Source organism: Platalea leucorodia (assembly GCF_965183815.1).
Source record: "Platalea leucorodia genome assembly, chromosome: 5".
In the NCBI taxonomy this organism is placed as follows: Eukaryota; Metazoa; Chordata; class Aves; order Pelecaniformes; family Threskiornithidae; genus Platalea; species Platalea leucorodia.
The window spans coordinates 86,002,097-86,021,687 of NC_138827.1; the positions used below are offsets into that span (position 1 = coordinate 86,002,097).

The 19,591-nt window shown below is 39.4% G+C and overlaps 1 protein-coding gene across 1 annotated transcript; it reads left to right on the forward strand.

The window, feature by feature from the left end:
* Positions 1-512: 512 nt before the first annotated feature.
* Positions 513-19,128, forward strand: PECR (peroxisomal trans-2-enoyl-CoA reductase; the record flags this gene model as incomplete). The annotated part of the gene is made up of 8 exons (XM_082311824.1): positions 513-627; positions 3,740-3,873; positions 11,444-11,609; positions 12,275-12,356; positions 14,590-14,686; positions 16,934-17,044; positions 17,637-17,748; positions 17,871-19,128. The coding sequence occupies 8 exons, from the start codon at positions 513-515 to the stop codon at positions 17,957-17,959; spliced, it is 906 nt and encodes a 301-aa protein (XP_082167950.1). The 3' UTR covers positions 17,960-19,128.
* Positions 19,129-19,591: the final 463 nt, after the last annotated feature.

A 19,591-nucleotide genomic window follows, 5' to 3' on the forward strand; every position in this document is an offset into this window, starting at 1 on the left:
CGCTCCCCATCCCCCTGAGGGTGCCTTCCCGCGTCGCTGTGGAAGGTGACCCGAAACGGTAGAGAAAAACACGAAAAAACCCTCCCTTTTTAAAGCATCTGAGATCACGGGCGGGGGCTAGGTGGGTTTGCTGCGAGGCTCCAGCAGGCAGAGGCGAGCCCGAGGCGCCAGGACGCTACCTGAGGAACCGATCCCTCCCCGGCGCTGAAGTGCGGCCAACGGCCCCTCCACCGCGGGGACAGACCCGGGCGTTACCGACCCGTGGATCACCGCCCTCCCCCCCCTTACCTGTCACCCGCCGGCTCCGCCCGCGGGGCTCCGCTGCCGCGTTGTGCCGTGCCGCAGGACGCGGGAGCGACCCGGCTCGCCGGGGCCCCGGGCACCGCCGCCGCCGCCTGCTCGCCGTCCCCGGCGCTGAGCTCCGGCGCGGGCGGGCGGGCGGGGCCGCGCGTCACGTGTCGGGGGTGGCGGCGGCCGCCGTTGTGTGCGCGGCGCCGTGTGAGGGGGGGAAGATGGCGGCGGTGCGCGGGCTGCTGGCGGCGGGACTCTTCCGCGGGCGGGTGGCCATCGTCACCGGCGGCGGCACCGGCATCGGCAAGGCCATCGCCGCCGACTTGCTGGCGCTAGGTGGGCGCGGGGCGGGAGGGCTCCGCAGCGAGCCCCGGTGGACGTTGGGGGAGCAGGGCCGGGCGTGAGGTGAAGGCGGGGGACGGGTCGGGGAGTGCTCGGGGGGTTGTGGTGGCTCTGTGAGGAGTTGTGGTTGCGGCGTTGTGACAGGAGTCAGTGAATAGCGAGGAGAACGAGGTGAGGTTAATGTGGGGCTGTCTTTTGACCCGCTGGCACTTAAAAGGTGCGCTATTTTAAACACAGTGGTCAAAGTGAGGTTACATGAAACCCGGACCCTTTCTCTTATACTCCCTCTTAAGTGAGTTTTCATCTTGCTTAACTGGAGGATTTATCTGGTTGAACTGAGTCTTATGGAGTAGTATGTTTCGAACTGTTGTCTGCACAGTAAGCTTAGAGAAACGGTGCTTCTCTGGCGGTGCTTGTGACAGAAATGTCCTGAAGTTAAAGTGTATCTTCAGCGGGCACTTCGTGGGTTTTCTTCCTGTGCTGATTACTGATAAGTGGTAAAATCTGGAGTGAAAGGCAGTCTTCTGAGTCATCCACCTTGCAACACCTTTTCTGCAGGTTTCAACGTAAGTGCTAGGGGTCATCGGCATCAGGCTGGTTTCGGATGTTTATTATAATAATTGGATTCACTGTCTTCACAATACCAGCAGTAGCATTATGCCTCATGGTGCCACGCTCCCCGTGGTTTGCGCTGTTGAAATGTGTCCCACGCCATTTCACTGCATAATAAAGAGCTTGCTTTGTTAAGACTGTGTGCTGGAAGACATCTCTGCCTCTCCTGGCCTTTGTCGCACCAGTTTTCCACTTGCTCTGTGGAGCCGAAGTGAGGGCTAGTTCTGTTACCTTTGTATTACTGGGGAACTAAGTATTTTTTAAGGTATCCTTACATGTGGTGCTTTTTAAGCAGCATCACACTGTTGGTTGATGATGTTACCCAGTTACCTTAAAATTGGACTTAATTTGATCTGCATTATTTTTCTCAAGCAAAATACAAATAACAAAAATGTGTGTCCGTAACATGCTAAAGAGAAAACAAAGCTGCAAATCTCTATAAAGCACATGTGAGAAAATGAAGAAAGAGCTATGGCTTAAGTCTGTCTAAGACTTAAGGATGTGTACAAGTACCTTCTGTACCTGCAGACTTGCTGGCTCCTCCTGACAAGAAGTCAGGCTTAAGTCTGTCTAAGACTTAAGGATGTGTACAAGTACCTTCCGTACCTGCAGACTTGCTGGCTCCTCCTGACAAGAAGATGTCTGGGAACTATTTCCATGTATACCTTGTGCTTTAGGCTGTATTTTTTTGGAGCAGGTCTGGCTGGACAGAGAATGCTGGTAGGAGCAGTGACAGACAATGACATACAGTCATGATGTACATTGTTTTTGTAACCAGTCTCCTTTGAAGCCTTCTGGACAGATTTAAATCTTTCATCTGGAAACTTGTGCCCTTTTCCCCCTGACCCTATCAGGAAATGGTCTGGTTGTTCTTTGTGAAGAAAAATAAGTGAAGTAGCGTCAGCTTGTACAGTAGGTACCAAGTGTTCCTCAGTGAGTTAGAATCTCCCCCTCCCCCAATTAGTGTATTTAGCAAAAATATAGTCTTTTACTCAACCTTATTCTATATTAGTGTGTGTATTAATAAGCACTTAAGTTGATATACAACTGTGCTACTGTGATTTAGTATCTTGTGTTAATCAGTAATTGTGTGTGCCACTTTACGAACTCCACTCTGTGTTAGACAGGTGGTTGTGCAAGTGACTGGAGTTCTTAATTTAAAAAATCAGGAGACCTCAGAGACTAATATCTTTACATGTGTTGTTTTAAGATGGCCACTGATGGAAGGTGAAGCTGCCATTCCTACGGTTATGTAGTTGCAGCACTTCCTTCTCTTTTTAGTTTTATGTATAGTTTCACAAGACAGCCTGAGCCAAATGAACAGCTTGCTGCTCTTTACTCCCACTAGTTATTTGGAGTTGATTCTGGTGTTTGTTTGATCACGAGAGGCCAAATTCCACTCAGTAAAATAGCAACAAAGAAAAAAAAAAAAAACACCTGGCAAGATGTTAACCTTTTTTTTTGGCTGTTTGAGGGTGTTGAATTGGTTTATGTTAAAGCAGATGAGCAGCAGAGCTGGTATGAGGAAGGCATGGCTTCTGCTGGGATGCTGAGATTATGGAAGGTGGGAACTGGGATGAAGACCTCCTTGCCTCCTTGGCAGTGGAAGCTAGTAATTTGCTTATCCATGATATGAAATTGCATGCCTACTGGATTTGCACTAGGAATTAGTTTGGTGTGGTCTGTTTTAGTCTGTGTAGTAGCAATTGCTGATGCCTTAAAGCTGTCCTTAATCTGCTGGTGTGACAGAAGAAACTAGACTGATTGTAGTGTGAGTGCTTGCTATTAATTTGGCACTTGCATTGTTTTTCTCTGTAGAATGACTCCTGCCTCCAAATGCTGAAAAAAAACAGAAGGCTTGAGCTCCTGCCTAGTTTTTTCCCCTCCTTTCTGAGCCAGGATTCTACAGTGTGTGGTGGTGCCACAGGGAAGCCTTTGTTCCTGCTGTCTGTAGTCTGCAGATAGGAATTAATCTTGTGAGGCTATCATCCTTTCCTTCAGACTCTATAGGGTTAAAAAGCAGAGCATTACATTTGCTCTACATTACCACTAGTAAAAATTACAGCCAGACATACAGTAAGATTATTTTTGTGGTTTTAGGAGCAAGCATTTTTTTGTAATCAAGAGCTGCTGAAACATCTTTAAATCACGTAATTGATAAATGAGGCAGCTGTGAGCAGAGGCAGCAAAAGTGATGTCTGAAAGCTACTTTGCTGACTCTGCAACTCACAGGCTATCTTCCCTTCTGCAGGAAGGAGAGGGAACCTTGTGGACATTTTTTTTGATTGCTCTTTTCCTGGCACAGTGGGATCTTGTTGCTAAGAAGCACCTGCCATCAGTCATTTCTCTCTCTTGCAAGAACTTCAACACTGTATCTTCTACTCAGTGACTAATAAACACATCCTACAAGATATCTCCATGATGTTATTAAAAAACTAGCATAACTGTAATTTTAACTATGTTAGCTGAAGGATGTTTAATTTTGTCTCTACAGGTTGCAGTGTTGTTATTGCTTCTCGTAAATTTGACAGATTAAAAGCTGCTGCAGAAGAATTGAATAACACATTTTCTTCCATGAGTCCTGCCAAAGTGACTCCCATACAGTGCAATATCCGCAAAGAAGAAGAGGTAAAGACTAGTGATCTTGTTCTGGGGCTTAACATGTCAAAAACATATTGTGTGTATAAATTCTCAGATCTCCAAAAATCATCTCTGGCTCTCTCAGAAGTGGCTTAGATCAGGGGAAAGGTGAAGTAAAGCACTCATATTGATCTAGATGAAGATGTGCTTTCCAAGGGAAGACCACTTGTTCGTTACCTAAGCAAGAAAGCATTTGTAATTGCAAATATTTTTCTGACCATGCATACGTATTTCAGATATTTTTGGGAGAAGCAGGCCTTGGAACTGGCATGTTCTACAGCCAAGCCGGAGCCCACTTAGCATGGTTCTGTGTCATACTTCTGTGACAGCAATGAGGGGGTGTTAACTTGTGAAGATGGAGACCTCAGAATAGTTCCCTCAAACAGGAAGTCATAGCATGCTTGTGACTTGACACAAGTGCCCTGCATTGTCAGTTTTGCTTGTACTAAAGCAAAAAAAACCCCACAGATATTATTATTTTTAGCCGTATTTCAATTTTGGTTACAAGTTGAGGTGTGCCTCATTACAAATTCTATTACTATCCCAGTTGAGGTTTTTATTTTTTTCTTCATGTTACAAAAAATGGAAGATCAAGAGCAAAAGTATTTAATCCAGGTTTTTCAGAAGTCTGCATTCATCTCCTAATTTTTTTAATCTGTGTAATTTAAACATTTAAAAGTCCAGCATCAGGTTGGACTTCTAACTTATTGAAGCTAGAAAATATTCCAGTAACCGCTGATTGCTACATTTTTCTTAACCTTTCAAAGTCTCAGTTAAACTCTAGTGTAACTTAAAGAAATATTAATGACCTTCAGTAGCTATGCAGATTCTGGAAATATCCTAATATACAACCATAAAGCAAATATAAAATTCTTCCCTCATGGAACAACTATAAATACCATAAAATATTTATAGTGGTATACTTAGACTTTCTCTCCTGAAGGAGATGAACCCTGGGGCTGTGCAGTGTGTCACTTCACCTACCAGTGAATTTTAGGTTTGTATTTACTAGCATCAGCAGTGCGATATAATAGGTTATGACAGATGTCAGAGAGCAACTTACATGATTAAAGCTACAGGAAAGAAAAGAGGTAAAGAGAGAGAAAAGGCTTAAGCCTTCTTTCATGTCAGTGTTCTTGCAGAAAGTACTCTGGCATGCTTAATAACCTTCTGCAGGTGAATCTTATTTCTGCATTAGTTTAAAAATGATTTAGTGGGAACTGTGGTGTTCTGTGAGATGGTAGAGGGCTTGGATGGTGAAATGAGGTAATCCTCCACTAAACAAACTACCATTCCTTCTTTGTTTCCCGTTTATTAAGTGTGGCTAAATACATATTTGACAAAACAGTCTTAGATGGCTTTGGAAACTTTTTTGAAGGTGCTTTTAAAGCCTTTTTTATAATGCTGTGTAAAGCGTTTAGGCATTATTCTGTGTTACTGGTAGCCATGCTGATACTTGGAGAAACTTCTGTCTTTGCTATTACCCTGCAGTTTAATCGTAGAATTGTCTTGCTTCCAGTTTAGTTTTAAGCTATACTCATTTACAGACACAACAGAATTTTCTTAGAACTTTTCATATGATATTGGAGAAGCCTGCATCAGGTGTCTCCTGCCAGTGGAAGTTATCATAAACTTTTGTAATTTCATATCTGTATCTATTAAAGTGTGTTCAGAGGAATAAGGTAGATTAAACTCCGGTATTGAATTTTTCAGTCATTGACTCAGTCTTATAGTTTGACTCACTTCAGTTCTCCAGCTGCTCTTACTTCTTTCTATTGAAGTCCTATTTAGAAAAAAACCACTATGAAAATTTCATAAGCCTTTTGTGGAGGTTTTGAATAAGGAATGCAATTTCTGTTGCATGTTAATGTAAGAACTCAAGTGTACCCACTAAACAAATATTTATCCATTCCAGATGCCCATCTCCAAAACCAGATATTTTTACTGGTTAGAGACATCCTGTGATTTTTGTTCTTTGGCTCTTGTTTTTCTGGCTCTATCCTCCTCCATTAGTTCTTTAATGCTGAGATTCTCAAAGATTGCTAAATCCTGTTCACTTGTTACTTCATTTCTAAAATTACTATTGGGCCAGAAATGTGTGGGTCACATTTTCAGCTTTTAAATTTGCATTGAGGATAGCAATTCCTTACATTTAGGTACTTAGTGTTTGTAAGTTGAAGCTAGGTAAACTTAAATTAACAATCGGTAACTTACACTGCTAAAAACTGTCAGAACTGAGGGATGTGGCAGATTTTCCACAACCCACTGCTCACTATTTCTTATTTATTATATTTACTAAGAGTAGCAATGGCGAATACTTTTTTTCTAATTTGCACTTGATTGTCTTGCAGAGACTAGAGGAAAAATACCTTTGGGCTTTTACTTCTATTAAAAGAGCATCATACATCCACTTTCAAAACATGTTCCATTTTTAACCTAATATTTAGTGCCTGGGACTTGGAGTCTTAGCAACAGGGATTGGTAAAAGATGTAGTGAAGGATTTTTCTAGCCTAGGAGGTAAATCTTGAGCAGAGGCAACACAGCAATATAACTCACTTCAGCATTTTCACAAATACAAGAGTAGCTTCCTGTTTACAGTGGAAGATGGAGTGAGAAGGCATTTAAATTTTAGGCTTCCCTCATGAAAGAAACAAGACTTGTACAACTGTGTTGGCTCTGTATGCTACTCATTAATAGCTTTACAACTCATTGTCTGGTTTCAGCTTAGTATGAGTGAAGAGTATTTACCTCAGAAATTCATGGAAGCACATTGTTGGGTAGAGAGGACAGCCTCTACAAGTATTCCCTGTGAGTCATTACATCCTCTTTCTCAGCTCTTATACCAGGTACCAAAGAATGTGTGAAGGAGAAAGACCTTGTAAATGTTTCACAAGGGAAAAAACTTAGGAGTTCAGGCCTCCTTAGATGTCAGAACTTATCCATCACAAGCTACAAAGCCCAGGAAGCTTCCTGAAGAACGACATAATTCATTTAGTATATCCTTCTCTTTGACATCTCACTGAAACCTTTCTTAAGAGTAAATCTTTCTCTTAAAGGAAGTCACTGTGATCACCTGTAGGAACAAGCCATCTGTTCTTACTGTAGTATGTCTTTTTTTTTTTTTTTTTTTAAATGCCTCCATCTCCATCAGTTATTCTGCATTTCTCTAAAGGCCCCTATGAATTTTGTCCTGGTTTTAATTTTATAATCAGGCAAACTGGAGGGAGGGACTTTGAATAGAGGAGATCTAAGAAAGATGAAACTGCTTTCAAAATTACCAGGTGATTTTTTTTTTTTTTTCCCTGCCTCCTATTGCGATTATTAAAGTCACTGACCTGCTTTGAAGATGACAGCTTATTCCTCTTGTGTGCCCTAGTTCGGATCTGTGAAATTCAAGCATTAGAACATTCATCCCTCATGGTATAGTGCAATATGTCTTAGAGCTCTTTCTGGCCTAGGAAAAGACAAAGAAGGTACAGTGAATTAATTGCTGCAGGAGCTTGATGGCAGATATCATGGGAACTAATGAATTCACATTTTTAAGTGTCTTAATCTTCATCCTCAGAGGCCCTCTTGCTTTCTAGAAAAGCTTACTTTTCATTTAATGTTCAAGAAATAATCTTTCTTGATGGAGGATTTTCAACCACTGCATAACCTGTCAGGCTTATTTCTGTCACGAGTTTGCTGCTGCTGCTTTTGGCTAGTTTTCCATTGAGTGTTTTGTAAAGGATAACAAACCTGTTTTGTTTTTAAAGGTGGAAGAGTAGAGGGTTCTGGGATGCCAATAAGAGCACCTGAGGTTTCTATGTTCTGTCTTCATGGGGCCTTATCCTGAAGCAGTGATTGTGCACCTGTCCCTTATCTTGTGATCTGGAGTGTGTGTAGTGATCAGTATTGCTTCTTAGTGATTATGCAGCTGAAGCGATTTTAATTATTTGGATATTTTCTAGCACTACCCACGTAATGTGTTGAATATAACAAGAGCAGGTCAGTTTGCTCTTGTTGAGATGCAGGCCAGACAGCTCTGTGTGTATGTGTGTGTGTGTGTCTTTTCAAACCAAGCTGCTTTTCCAAAATCCAAGGATCTAATTAATTAATTCCAGTGCCTCAATGTAATGGTGGCCAGAGTGGAGGAGAGATACCCCATCCTTTTTCCATTATGAAAAGATCTTTCTATTTCTCTTTTTAGGTGTTGGGAAGGGGAAGCATGTGTTCGTGTGTCTTAAAAGGTTGAGCTACAGCAAATCTATTGATGGGGGAAAGACAGACATGAGGAACTTTTTACCCTTGTAAACCCTTTATGCTACATACTCTGGACAAACATTTCTTTAACTGGCATCTAGATAAGTAGAAGACATATCTAGGTAAGTGGAAGATAAAACCTTGTACTTCTAGTAGGCCACTGCTCTTCTTGAAATCAGCAATTCAGAATTCTGTGCAGTGTCCCCTTTCCATCCTCAAGCTCCAGCAACAACTGCTGCTGGACCAGACCCCAAGGGGGTACTATTTAGCACTTACCTTGTGTCTGAGTTCACTGGTAGCTTTTCTTTTCCAGTAAACTTTATAGCTTAGCATAGTCTCAATTGGTTTATAAATACTTAATGTCTGTCTGTGTGAAGCCTGCAGTGGAAGACTGTGGCTTGGTGGGGAGCTGTGGATAAGAGATTCCTGTTGTCATACTTTAAAATAACACAGCAATAACAAAAAGTAAAAATACCTATTATCACTGTGCAAGAATGCCTACTAGTTGTAGTCCCCAAATAGCAAATCTCTAACATGCTGTAGTGGGTAGTTTGCCTGTAGAGTTTTACTCAAATTCAAGGTGACCTGTGAATGCATATGGACGTTTGTACCTTTTCTCCATGTCAGCGAGTACTGTCATCTCAGCTGTGAAAGTGTGCTACTGCATAATACTTTTGAGTTGCAGTCACACAAAAAAAGGTCCTTATTGAAGAGCTCCAGTCTTCTGGTTGTGTCTGAAGTCCCTGATTTTCTTCTTTTCAGTTTTTTTCAGAAGAACATCCTAAACTATTAGCTCTACCCGTGGTTTTGCTTTGCTTCCAGAGAGAGTCTTTAGTAGCTTTTTTATGAAGTTCTTTCCATGTGGATTTTGACTATTTAGGAATATAAGGGAATCTTCTTTAGTTCTCACTGTGATTTAAATGTGTTCTACCAGACCCTCTTTCTCACTGTGCTGGTGGCTGCTGTCACCATGTTTACTGTAATTAGGAGAAGCACTGCAACGACGCTTTCTTGACAACACAGAAGACATTGTGAAGATTGCTACAGCTGGAGCCATCTGAGCTGTCAGTGCAGAGCCTGCTAGCCTTTGCTGCCTTTCGGAAAGCAGAACTGATATGCGGGTTTTTTTGATTTTGGTTTTTTTTATTGCACTGAGAATATGGTGTGACAAGTAGGAACAACAACAGAGTTTCTTAAGATACAGCATGTGAACCATTTTGAATTGATATGTCAAAGCAGGTTTTGTCCACCTGTTGAAAACTTCCTTGTAATGTCTGTTCTCAGTGGATTTTTCTTCTGTTAATTTGTCATTTGTTGTTTTGTTGTTGTTGTTGTTGTTGTTGTTGTTTTTTACAATTCTTAGCATTTTCCCTTTTGTCTCTCTCTCTTTGCCCCCCGCCCCAGCCTGAGTAGCCTTAGTCTGTTCAAACATTCCTTGTACTGAAACTGTTTCTCTTCCATAAATGAGCCCATACTTCAGATACTTATGGGGACCAATATTCAAAGCAAGAATCTCAGGCTAACAGGGAGGAGAGTTTGATATTGTTGAGCGAAGCATAACTTTTGCTGCCTAGTGAGACATAACTTAATTTTCTCTGGTTGTGAGCAAACCTGGAAGTCTTTGTGGCATGGTGGTTCTCACAAGTCATGGGTTTGGGACTGCTGTCACAGATGTTTTGTTTTTTTGGTAGTTTTTCCTCAGATCGCACAAGCTGCAGTGACTGATGTGAGGAATAAGATGACATTCAGAACTCAAAGATGGTGATTTAGGTATCAAAATTATTTTCTTAAGGCATTAGTTTTTCAATCAGGCTTCAATCATTATATGTTTGTTTAGGTTTTCTTCTTCAGAGAGGTGCATCCTTACAGGATCCATACTATCCTGTTAAGCCATCCTGAACTGTTAGCAGCAAAAGCTGCAAGGCAACTATTTATGAGACTGAGGTGGTGACACTCTTGGTGAGATACAGATCGTGCATTGCTTGTACTTACGTCTGATGTTTTCTACTGCTAACTCAATACAGAGGAAGGTTGATTGATATCCTTCCCCTAGTCAAATCTGTTTCAGCAGCAGCAACACTCCCGCTGTTTGTTTTGGGGGATTTTTTTGGTCTGTGTCTTCTTTGACCACAGATGCTAGATTAACTTCTTATATATGCTTGAGTAGGAATAACTGATGCATGGTATCTAGTTATGATAGGTAATGTAAGCAGGAAACAGTCACGTTGTCCCATTTCCCCTGTTTCTTGAGATAAAGGTTAAATTATTAAGCAGTTGCTATAGAGTTCTTACTACTACCTTGTAATAGGAAAAATACATCAGTTTTGGTATCTGTAAAATCTTTGAATGCTTTGAAATACAGTCCCCTCCAGAAGTTCTCTTGTGCTTAGTGTGTGTGGTGAAACTGCTGTACTTCCAAAACAGAAGACAATGCAAAAGGCTTAGCTTACAGCCTGTAGCTCAGATTAGGTCAGTGTCAGAGCTAGATTCTCAAAATCTCTTTCCTTCCATATGGACTTAAGCCACGCCTTTTCTGCACTGACAGCTCTTTGAGTGAGTGAATAAAATGTCTATTGCTATTTGCTGTTAATACATCCTCAGAGTAGCCGAAGGGAAATAGTGCCAGACAGTGCTCTTAATCCTAAGTATTCATCCCGCTTATAGACAGAAGGTATCTGCTTAGTCAAATATTCACCTTTCTTTTGCTAAAGACAACTTGTAGGATTTCCAGCACTTTTTAGAGTTTATGTTTTGTAGGGTAACAAACTAACCTTCTTGGCCTGGGTAAGAAGATTGGCTGTTGCCAGCTCATATGTCAGAGCTTTAGTGAATGTCCAAAACTTCTAGATAAGAATGTTAAAATTTCACAAGATGACTTCTGTTTTCTATTTTAAATGCTCAGGTATATGGGTCAGATGAAAAACAAAGTAGCTACCTTATATGGAACTCTTCCAGCATCTGATGTGAACACCCCCACCCTTGTGAAAAATGTCAGGAGATTCTTAGTAGGTCTTAAGTAGCAGGCTTTTGTGTGTGTTTGTTTTTACAAACCTTCAGAGGCTTAAATCCCCTTCTTCTTTCAGTGCTGGTATTTTACGTAGCAGCTGCATTAAACCAGGAAGATTTTCTAAGTAAGCATGGACTCAGCCCAATCCTTCTTGGCTGAGTGAACCTGTCATGCTGATCTTCCAGCCTCTCTGAAGGCCAGTACCTCCTCTTTATGTGTGAAAAGGATATGAGAGAGAAAATACTGTCTGGGAATGAAATTGGGTATATAGCTTAATCAGCATACCACACGAACAAATATCATTTCAGGTAGAAGCTTTGGTGAAGTCTACGCTGGGTCTGCATGGGAAGATTGACTTCCTGGTGAATAATGGAGGGGGCCAATTCGCAAGTCCTTCTGAAGCCATCCGTGCAAAAGGCTGGAATGCTGTGATAGACACGAATCTGACAGGGACCTTCTACTGCTGCAAAGCAGGTAAGGACTGAACGTTACGCTTTTTTTGTTTATTTGTTTTGTTTTTTACAGCAATACCAGAAGACAAGAAATGTAAAGTTTCCCTACCTTCTTTTTTCACACACTTATCTGACAGCAGATATTTGTTTTCATGAATCTCATCCAAAGCTTTACATTAAACTGTATGTTACGTTTGTTCATATATACAAACATACATTTAGGCAAGTATGGTCTTGTGGTTAAGGCCAGGTTTGGGGAGTCAGTTGGCTTGGATACTCACTTAAAAGACTATAGGAAAATCACTTCTGTGGCCTGTATTCGCTGTGTGTAACAGGAAAAGATTTCTCTTCCATCAGGGATGTAAATTTAAAGTTAAATTTAAGTATGATGAATGATTCTCATATAGCATTGGGAATGTGGAAATGAAAGTAATTTACATGGAAGCATGAAATCTTGATTTCTACCAGAAGGCTTCTTGACAAACATTGACCCCTACTTGGACCACACCTGTTATCTCACCAATCCAGTGGTGAGGCTGTGGTACAAAGAGCAGATTGTTTACCTAAATCTGCACAGGAAATGTGTAGTGTAATTGGAGTTAAGACTCGAAATTTGGCTTCCAGTTGGCAAGTTCATTTGTATGCATTTCTTCTGATATTTATAGGTTATCTTCCTCCTTCATACAGTGTACAATGCCTGGATGCAGGAACACGGAGGAGTCATTGTCAACATTACTGCTGCCGTGAGAAATGGGTTTCCTGGAATGTCGTAATATATATTTTATTTTTACATTTTCCTATATTTTTCCCCTAGAAGTACTAATTGCTTCTAAATACTTCATTTTAGAAAGGTGTGCACTGGGCAGCAGCAGAGTATAGAAATACAGTAGTTAGTTCAAGAGAGAGCAATAGTATCACTTGGCTGTATATGTGAGGATCTCTTTATTAATTCAGTAGAGACTACAGGAATAAATGACATCTCTGGGTCTGTCAACTTGTTTGTAAGAAACTATGAAGCAAGACTTGCCAGTGAAGCTTTCACTGGAAATAGTATGCTAGTGGGACTAGTTGCACTGAAATATAACCTTTACTTGTTCTCTCTCTAAATTTCTGGAAGGTTTGGAAGAACTTGGCACCTGTTGTTTTCCTCTTCTACTGTCAGTTTACAGGTTTTGATGGTGTAATGATTTATGGGAGTTGGACTGGGAGTAGGGGAGTAGGAGGAACATTTCTAGTATGTTACCAGGTTTTGGCTTTGTCCTTCAGGTCACATAATGCCTGCCTTTCCCATTTTCCTTTTTACTCTCACTTTGTAGCCATCTTTCTTGGAGGAGGTCTCTGATGCAGAGAATTGGTTCTATTTGCTCTGCTCCTTTCTTGACTGAGAGAAGGCTCATGGGTACAAAAATATTACCATGTTTGTAGTTCTTTTATGCTGACACAAATGATCACAGCTGTCTGCATGAAAATGCAGCATCCTCTCCATATTCATATGTGTACTTTATTTGTTTAAATTTCTTTACCCTCAAAATGGAGGTGAGCAGCAGTCTTCTGCTTTGAAACTTTTCTACCAAAAAAGTTTCAATTTGTTGAAAGAGAAACAATGCTCAGAAAATGATTTTTTTTCAGTTATTTTCTTTTCAAAGCAAATTTTGAAGTTGTCAAAATGCTGCATTTTGACAGTTTATTAATTGAAAAAAATCTGAATTTCTTCTTTGAAACTACCTTTTCTTTTTTTTTTTTTTTTTTAATTTGAAATTGAATTTCTGTTGAAGAAAATATGAAAACATAATTTGAGCAAATGTTACATTACCTCTCTTTGTCCTGATTCAGGGTTGAAAGTTTTCAAAATTTAAAATTTTTAAGGAACAGCAGAATATTTTCTCACTAGCTTGTTCTTGGAAGTACAAAATAAATTTAGAGATCCACAGGGTGGTGCTGAAGCTACAGTTATTTGAGTGTCTCCGCTCTGGTTAAGTCTGGTTGAATTGTCACAGCAAATAGGCTGAAGCTATATTTGAGAGTTGAACCAAGCGATGAAAAACTGAATTCTGAGTAACAGTGGGAAAAAGTTTCCCAAATAACTGTTGTGTGTGGATGTAAATGGATAGACAAAACTACTTTCAAATTGAATTCTTGTTGAATTGATACTTGTTTTAGAAACGTACTATTGAAAAAGACTTGCCTTTAAAAGTCCCGCCACCACTCATGCCAAAAGTCACCTGATACAGTTTTTCATAAGTATTAATTGTGAAAATAAAACTAGTCAAGTTTGTTTGCTCATATTGTGCCTGGAGGTTGGTTATTTCTGGCCTAAACATATGAATAAGTTGGGTTTTATTATGTTTTTCTTAAGGTTTTCTTATTCCTTTCCTGGTATTTGAGAAGCTATTGTATCTATTTCCTCTGTTTTGCTAGGCTAAAGGAACTAAACTATTTCCTCTGAGTCCCACTATTCATCACTGCAGCAATTTTGTTGCATTTGTTCAAGCTTGTGATCAGTTCAGACTAGTTTCCTATAGCAGCAAGGTGTATGAGATCACTCTGCCTATGGTCCTCTCTATCTCCATCCACATACAGTAATTTCTGAATAGTGGCTTTTTTTAATCCTGTTCCTCAGAAGATGTAAATTATTTTTCAGGCCACTGTCCTTCCAAGTGTTGCTTTATCTGTGCAGCCTACCTTTCATAGTTTTACACAGTTAGAACTTTGCCTCCAGTTGTTTTTCATTTTGTAACTCTGCTTCGGCAGTAGAATGTAGCTGACCTCATGTCACGTTGGGGAGGAGATGATAAGTATCTCCAGAAATGACAGGAAATCATAGCATAGCTTGTTTAAACTGTGAAGTTATGGTCAAACTTATAAACTAGAAAATCTCTCTCAGGTGGTTGGTCCAGCCATGGAAAGCTACTCAGACTACCCTAGTGAGGCTGCGGTAGAATTAACGTTGGGCGCTGTTAGCTGAGGGAACAGGTGCTTCTTTTGCTTTCTTTTCTCAATAGGCATACAGGAGCTGCTAGAGCTGCAGTGAATAACCTAACCAAGACTTTAGCTTTAGAATGGGCCCCCAGCGGAGTAAGAATCAACAGCGTTGCTCCTGTAAGTAATGGCAAATGATCTGATTAAACTTAGCCATCATACATGTTCATGGTTAGAACTTTTCAGACCAAAAGCGATTTTAAAATCTATAGCCTGTAACTGTTTGTGGATTATTTATGTATTTATTTATAAATAATTCCCTTATCTACATTCTTCAGGTCATTTGAGAGTGTTTTGTACTGTTTGGATGATGAGCCAGAGATGTGGCATAAAATTGCTTCTGCTTTCTACTTTGTCTTGTCACTTTTGTTTTTTTTCCTAGCTTAATGAAGTGATACCTGGGAGGAGTTAGTGACCTGTCTTACAAACCCTTGACATAAAATTACTGAATGCTTTGTGTTTCAGTAATGATTACATTATTTCTGAGTTCACAAAACTTCTTCTATTTGATGTTCAGGTACACTGATGGTTTCCACCTGTGTTTACAAAGTTATTTTGAAAATCTCTGAATGTGTCACATAATGTCTTTTACTTTATCTTCTACATGTTAAGTTAGATTAGTTTTAGGCATAAAAAGACTGTCTTTGGAGTGGGCCTTCTCTCAAAGAAATTATATGTAAAAATGTGTGTTCTGATTTTTTTCTTATCAAATATATGCAGACAGGAAACCACGATACAGGTCAGCTAAAATACGCCTGCCACATTTCTGAGGAAGTAGGTAGCATGTAGCAGTTGTTTTAAATAACTGTATGGAAAGAGCAGCTATATTTTCTAGTGTATGGTGCTGCAGATATAGAGGTTATGTAGAAGCCCTAGCTTTGACATTTGAGATTGTGTGGTCTGTTGTGATTTGTGTAACCTTCACTCTTAACCACGATTTATTTTGCACATTTACTCCCTTGAAACAGAAGAGGGAAGGTAAACTTTGTCCAGCTACTTCTACATTCAGAATTTATCTTATCTCGCAGTATAATTAAGGGTCAGATTTGTTTATCTAGTCCCTAGGAGGATCTTTCTACTGTCTTTGTAGGATGTCTGTACATCCTGTTGTGCCTCTTGTCCTAAAACATCTGGCTCGCTTTCTTTGGCATAGCACAGAATGCTTAATGGCAACTGTGTGATGATCATTCAGGTAATGGCTCTTACATAGCTTCTCTAAGGCCCAACTCCTCTGGAGACTTGTTAAGATCTACTGGCTTGTTTTTTCCTGTTTATTTGTTTTTTCTGATTTATCAAGTCTTGGGGAAGTAAGTAATTAAGACAGCATTATTATGTGAATATATTTTTCGGGCATGCTAATTACCTAAGGAGTCATACTAATTATGCTTTATAGCACATGTCAAGAAGTTTTTGACAAGCAAACACTTCAGTGGTTTGGCTCTTTCAGAAGTATTTTCTAGCTTTGTTACTATGCTGGTAACAAAAAATCCATGTTGTAGTTGCAGTAATACTTTATATCCTTCTGTTACCTTTATGGACACACTAGGTCTGTAGTAACCCTACAAAACTGTTAGTGCTTCACAGGAGCAGAGTAACATGTAGGGAATGGGTACGTAGAGACGGAAACATGCATTCTAAAAAAAATAGTTTCACATATGAGTTACTTCCCTAGCTCCCAAAATATAGTCACTCACATTTCACAGATATCTTAGAAGATAAATCTTAGCATATACTCCATGAATGAATTCAAATTTTGTTATCTTACTTAAACTTGAGTTCCAAAGGTTCTGTCATAACTAATCTATGTAACCTCATGTTCCCATTGCTGTAGTCTTCATCTTCCCTCTAAAGTCTAAACTGGACTGTATCATCGTCAGAGCAAAAACGGTCGCCTTTCTCCATTTCTATAGCAGCTAAGTAGGGAGAGTCTGAATTCTGACTGAAATCTGTCTGCTTCTATAATTCACAATACAATCAATCTAGTGTTCTTACAGGTTACAAGAAACTGTTAAGAACTTGTTCTTGGGGCTTTGTAGTTTTCTGCTGTAAGCTAATGTGAAATGCTTGTAATTTCAAAAGAGTCTTTTGAGTTTCTTCTTTATACTCTCCACTTATAGTTATTGAAGTGACAGTGGAGAATTGAAATAATCTGAATTATTGTGCTTGAATAGAGATGTGGCTAGGAGCCAAATTACCTTCTTGTATAAATTATACTATTCCATTAAATTTAAAAACTTGCATTCAAGTGCTGTTTAGATAGTTTAATCCCACAGAAAATCCCAGTAATGACAACTTCACCATTTTACAATGATTACAGTTTAAACATATGCAAGAGAACTTAATTTTCACTATGCTGTTTTAAAATAGGGAATAGTATTTTCAGAAACTGCTGTTGCAAACTATGGAGAACAAGGTACAATGATGTGGTTAAAGAGCATACCAAAGATTCCTGCCAAGAGGTCAGCGGTTCCTGAGGAGGTAATGTATTCCAGAACATTTGTGATATTTCTACTTCTGTGTCTCTATTTTGAAGCCACTTTATTATATGGAGAGCAAAAAAGACTTATTTTTGCACTGTGATGGAATATTAAAAAAGAAAAAAGCTTGTAGTAATGTGTAGTAGTGCCAAGTGGGAGACTTAACCAATAGTCACTGTTATACTGAAAATTTAATTTAGATGCCTCTTACAGCCGAAGTGTTTCATAGTAGACGTTGGCTCCTGAAAAGGTTGACTTCCAGCAGGGAGGACTGAAAGAATGAGTATTAATGTGAAGAAAGTGTATCTTAAAAGTATTTAGCTCTCTTCCACCAAGAATGTGCATCTTTGATAAACTGGTCAACTTTTTTGTTTGATTTTTGGCATCTGATGCTGATCTTTGAGAGTTTGCTGGTTTTCATCTGTTATGTAATTGATGTTTGTGGCTGGAAAGATGGCTTTAAGACTGTTATGGTTTTCATTACTGGGTAGAAAACGTTGTGATATCTTGTCTGTAAAAGTTTTTACAAGCGTCTTTGACATGAACAATTCCCAGCAGTTTAAGAAAGATTAAAATTGTCGTTCTTTGGTTAGATCTCTCCTGCAGTGTGTTTCCTACTATCTCCAGCTGCTTCTTACATAACTGGGATAACCATGGTCGTGGATGGTGGCCAAAGTTTATATAGCCATACCCTAGAAATACCCGGTAAGAAATGGGCTACAAAATAACGCCCTTCAAGTAACTGAAGTTGGGCAATAGGAGGACACAAAAGTAAAACGCGTAGTTTCTCAATCAACTAAGTATGTTGTTTTATTTGTTTTCCTCAGATCATGACAGATGGCCCTCACCACCAGAAGGAAAAAATTCTGAAATGCTTAAAAAGCTTCTTTCTGGCAAGTTCAAGCCAAAGCTGTAAAAGAATGAGATTTCACCTTATTCCCAGTTGCACACTTGCTGATAGTCTCGCTTTGTGACTTGGGCTTATTATTCTCAGTAATATAATTTTTTTTTGCTCATACATAACTGCATTGAGTGCCTTCATTTTCATTGGTTTATATTTAAAACTTGAAGGCTGTACATAGTAAATTTCTTCTCTGAAAACACTCACTGCCCTGAAAATGTTCAGTCTCTTGGGAAGGGGAGGTATAAAAGACAAATTCTCCATTTGCACAGGCATTAAGTAATGAAGAATCTCAGTCAGAAGTGAATAAAAAAATACTTATTTCGAAGTGAAAGGGGCGGAGAGGGAATGTTTCGGAATCCTTCTATTCTGGAGGAATTTGGGGAGAAGGTAATTTAAATCTCTGTTATCATTAGTTGTGTCAGTAACCCTTGAGGTAGCTGTTAGCTCTACACTATTTCTGTTCAGCCACACACTGAGTGTTCAGCAATGATTTTAAAGACTAAGTAGAGTAGGTATTTCTCTGAAAAGAATTAAAAATAAGGCAGAGTACTGTTATTAATGTTTCAAACTAATATGGCGTATCAGAGTGGGAATGTTTTGAATTGTTTGCAGATATAATGACATAATGGAGTTAAGCTGGCTGCAACTTAAATTGTATAATAGAATAATGAGGTAGTAAACTTAAGCTTTAACATACAGTGATGGAAAACAGTATAGATGCAACAATTTAACATGCAAAATCTTGAAGGAAAAGCTGTGGTGTATATTGCAGTGCTTTCTGTAGTATGCTATACTGTTAAAGGTGAAACTTGGAATCCTTCGTTTACCAGTTAAAACGCTTTCTATCCATACTGTGTTGTCTTACACTGTTAACACAATTGTATTCATCAGTGTCTCTAAAACAGGTGTGATTTTTGTGATCAATGCAGAGATTCTGTTTAAAAAACAGAAATCTTGCAATATATCACTTGAAGAGGCTATCTTTGTCATTAGTCACTATGTATTATTCACTTTAAGGCAAGTGTTCCCATGTCTGGTAACTTTAATCAAAATATAAAAAATAAATGATTACTGTGTTTGCTGTAACAACTGAAATTTGTGGAATCAAGTTGCTGCTATAGAAGTGACATCTTTAATACTTCATTTTGGATTGAATGTGAGAGTCTCTGCCAGTTGTTTGTTCTCTGCAAAGATTTCTGACTTTTGTGTCTTTCATTAAAATATGGGAACTTAAATAGTTACATGTAGATTGCTTTTTCGTGAAAATCTGAATGCCCGTTTTGTGGGGAAGGAGGGGTTTGAGCCAAAATGCTTTCTCCTTCTGATATATCCTCTTTCCTTAGTAACTGGGTGGTCATTTATGTGGTTGTGAGAAACTTGTACAGAGATAAAATCAGCTTTTTTCAAACCTCTTGTGCAAGGTATATTTTGATTATTGCAAATATTAGTTCAGGGTACACAGCAAGAGAATTCCTGGAAGAAAATGCACCTGTTAGTTATCTAACTCTAGAAGCCTAGCCCATTGCATTTAAGGGAAATTATTTAGTTTGTTAAGAGATTATTTCTACATTCTTAACATCTTTCTGTCAAAGAAGGTTAAACATGAACAGGCTTGAGACTTGTGGCATTTGCTTTCTCTTCATG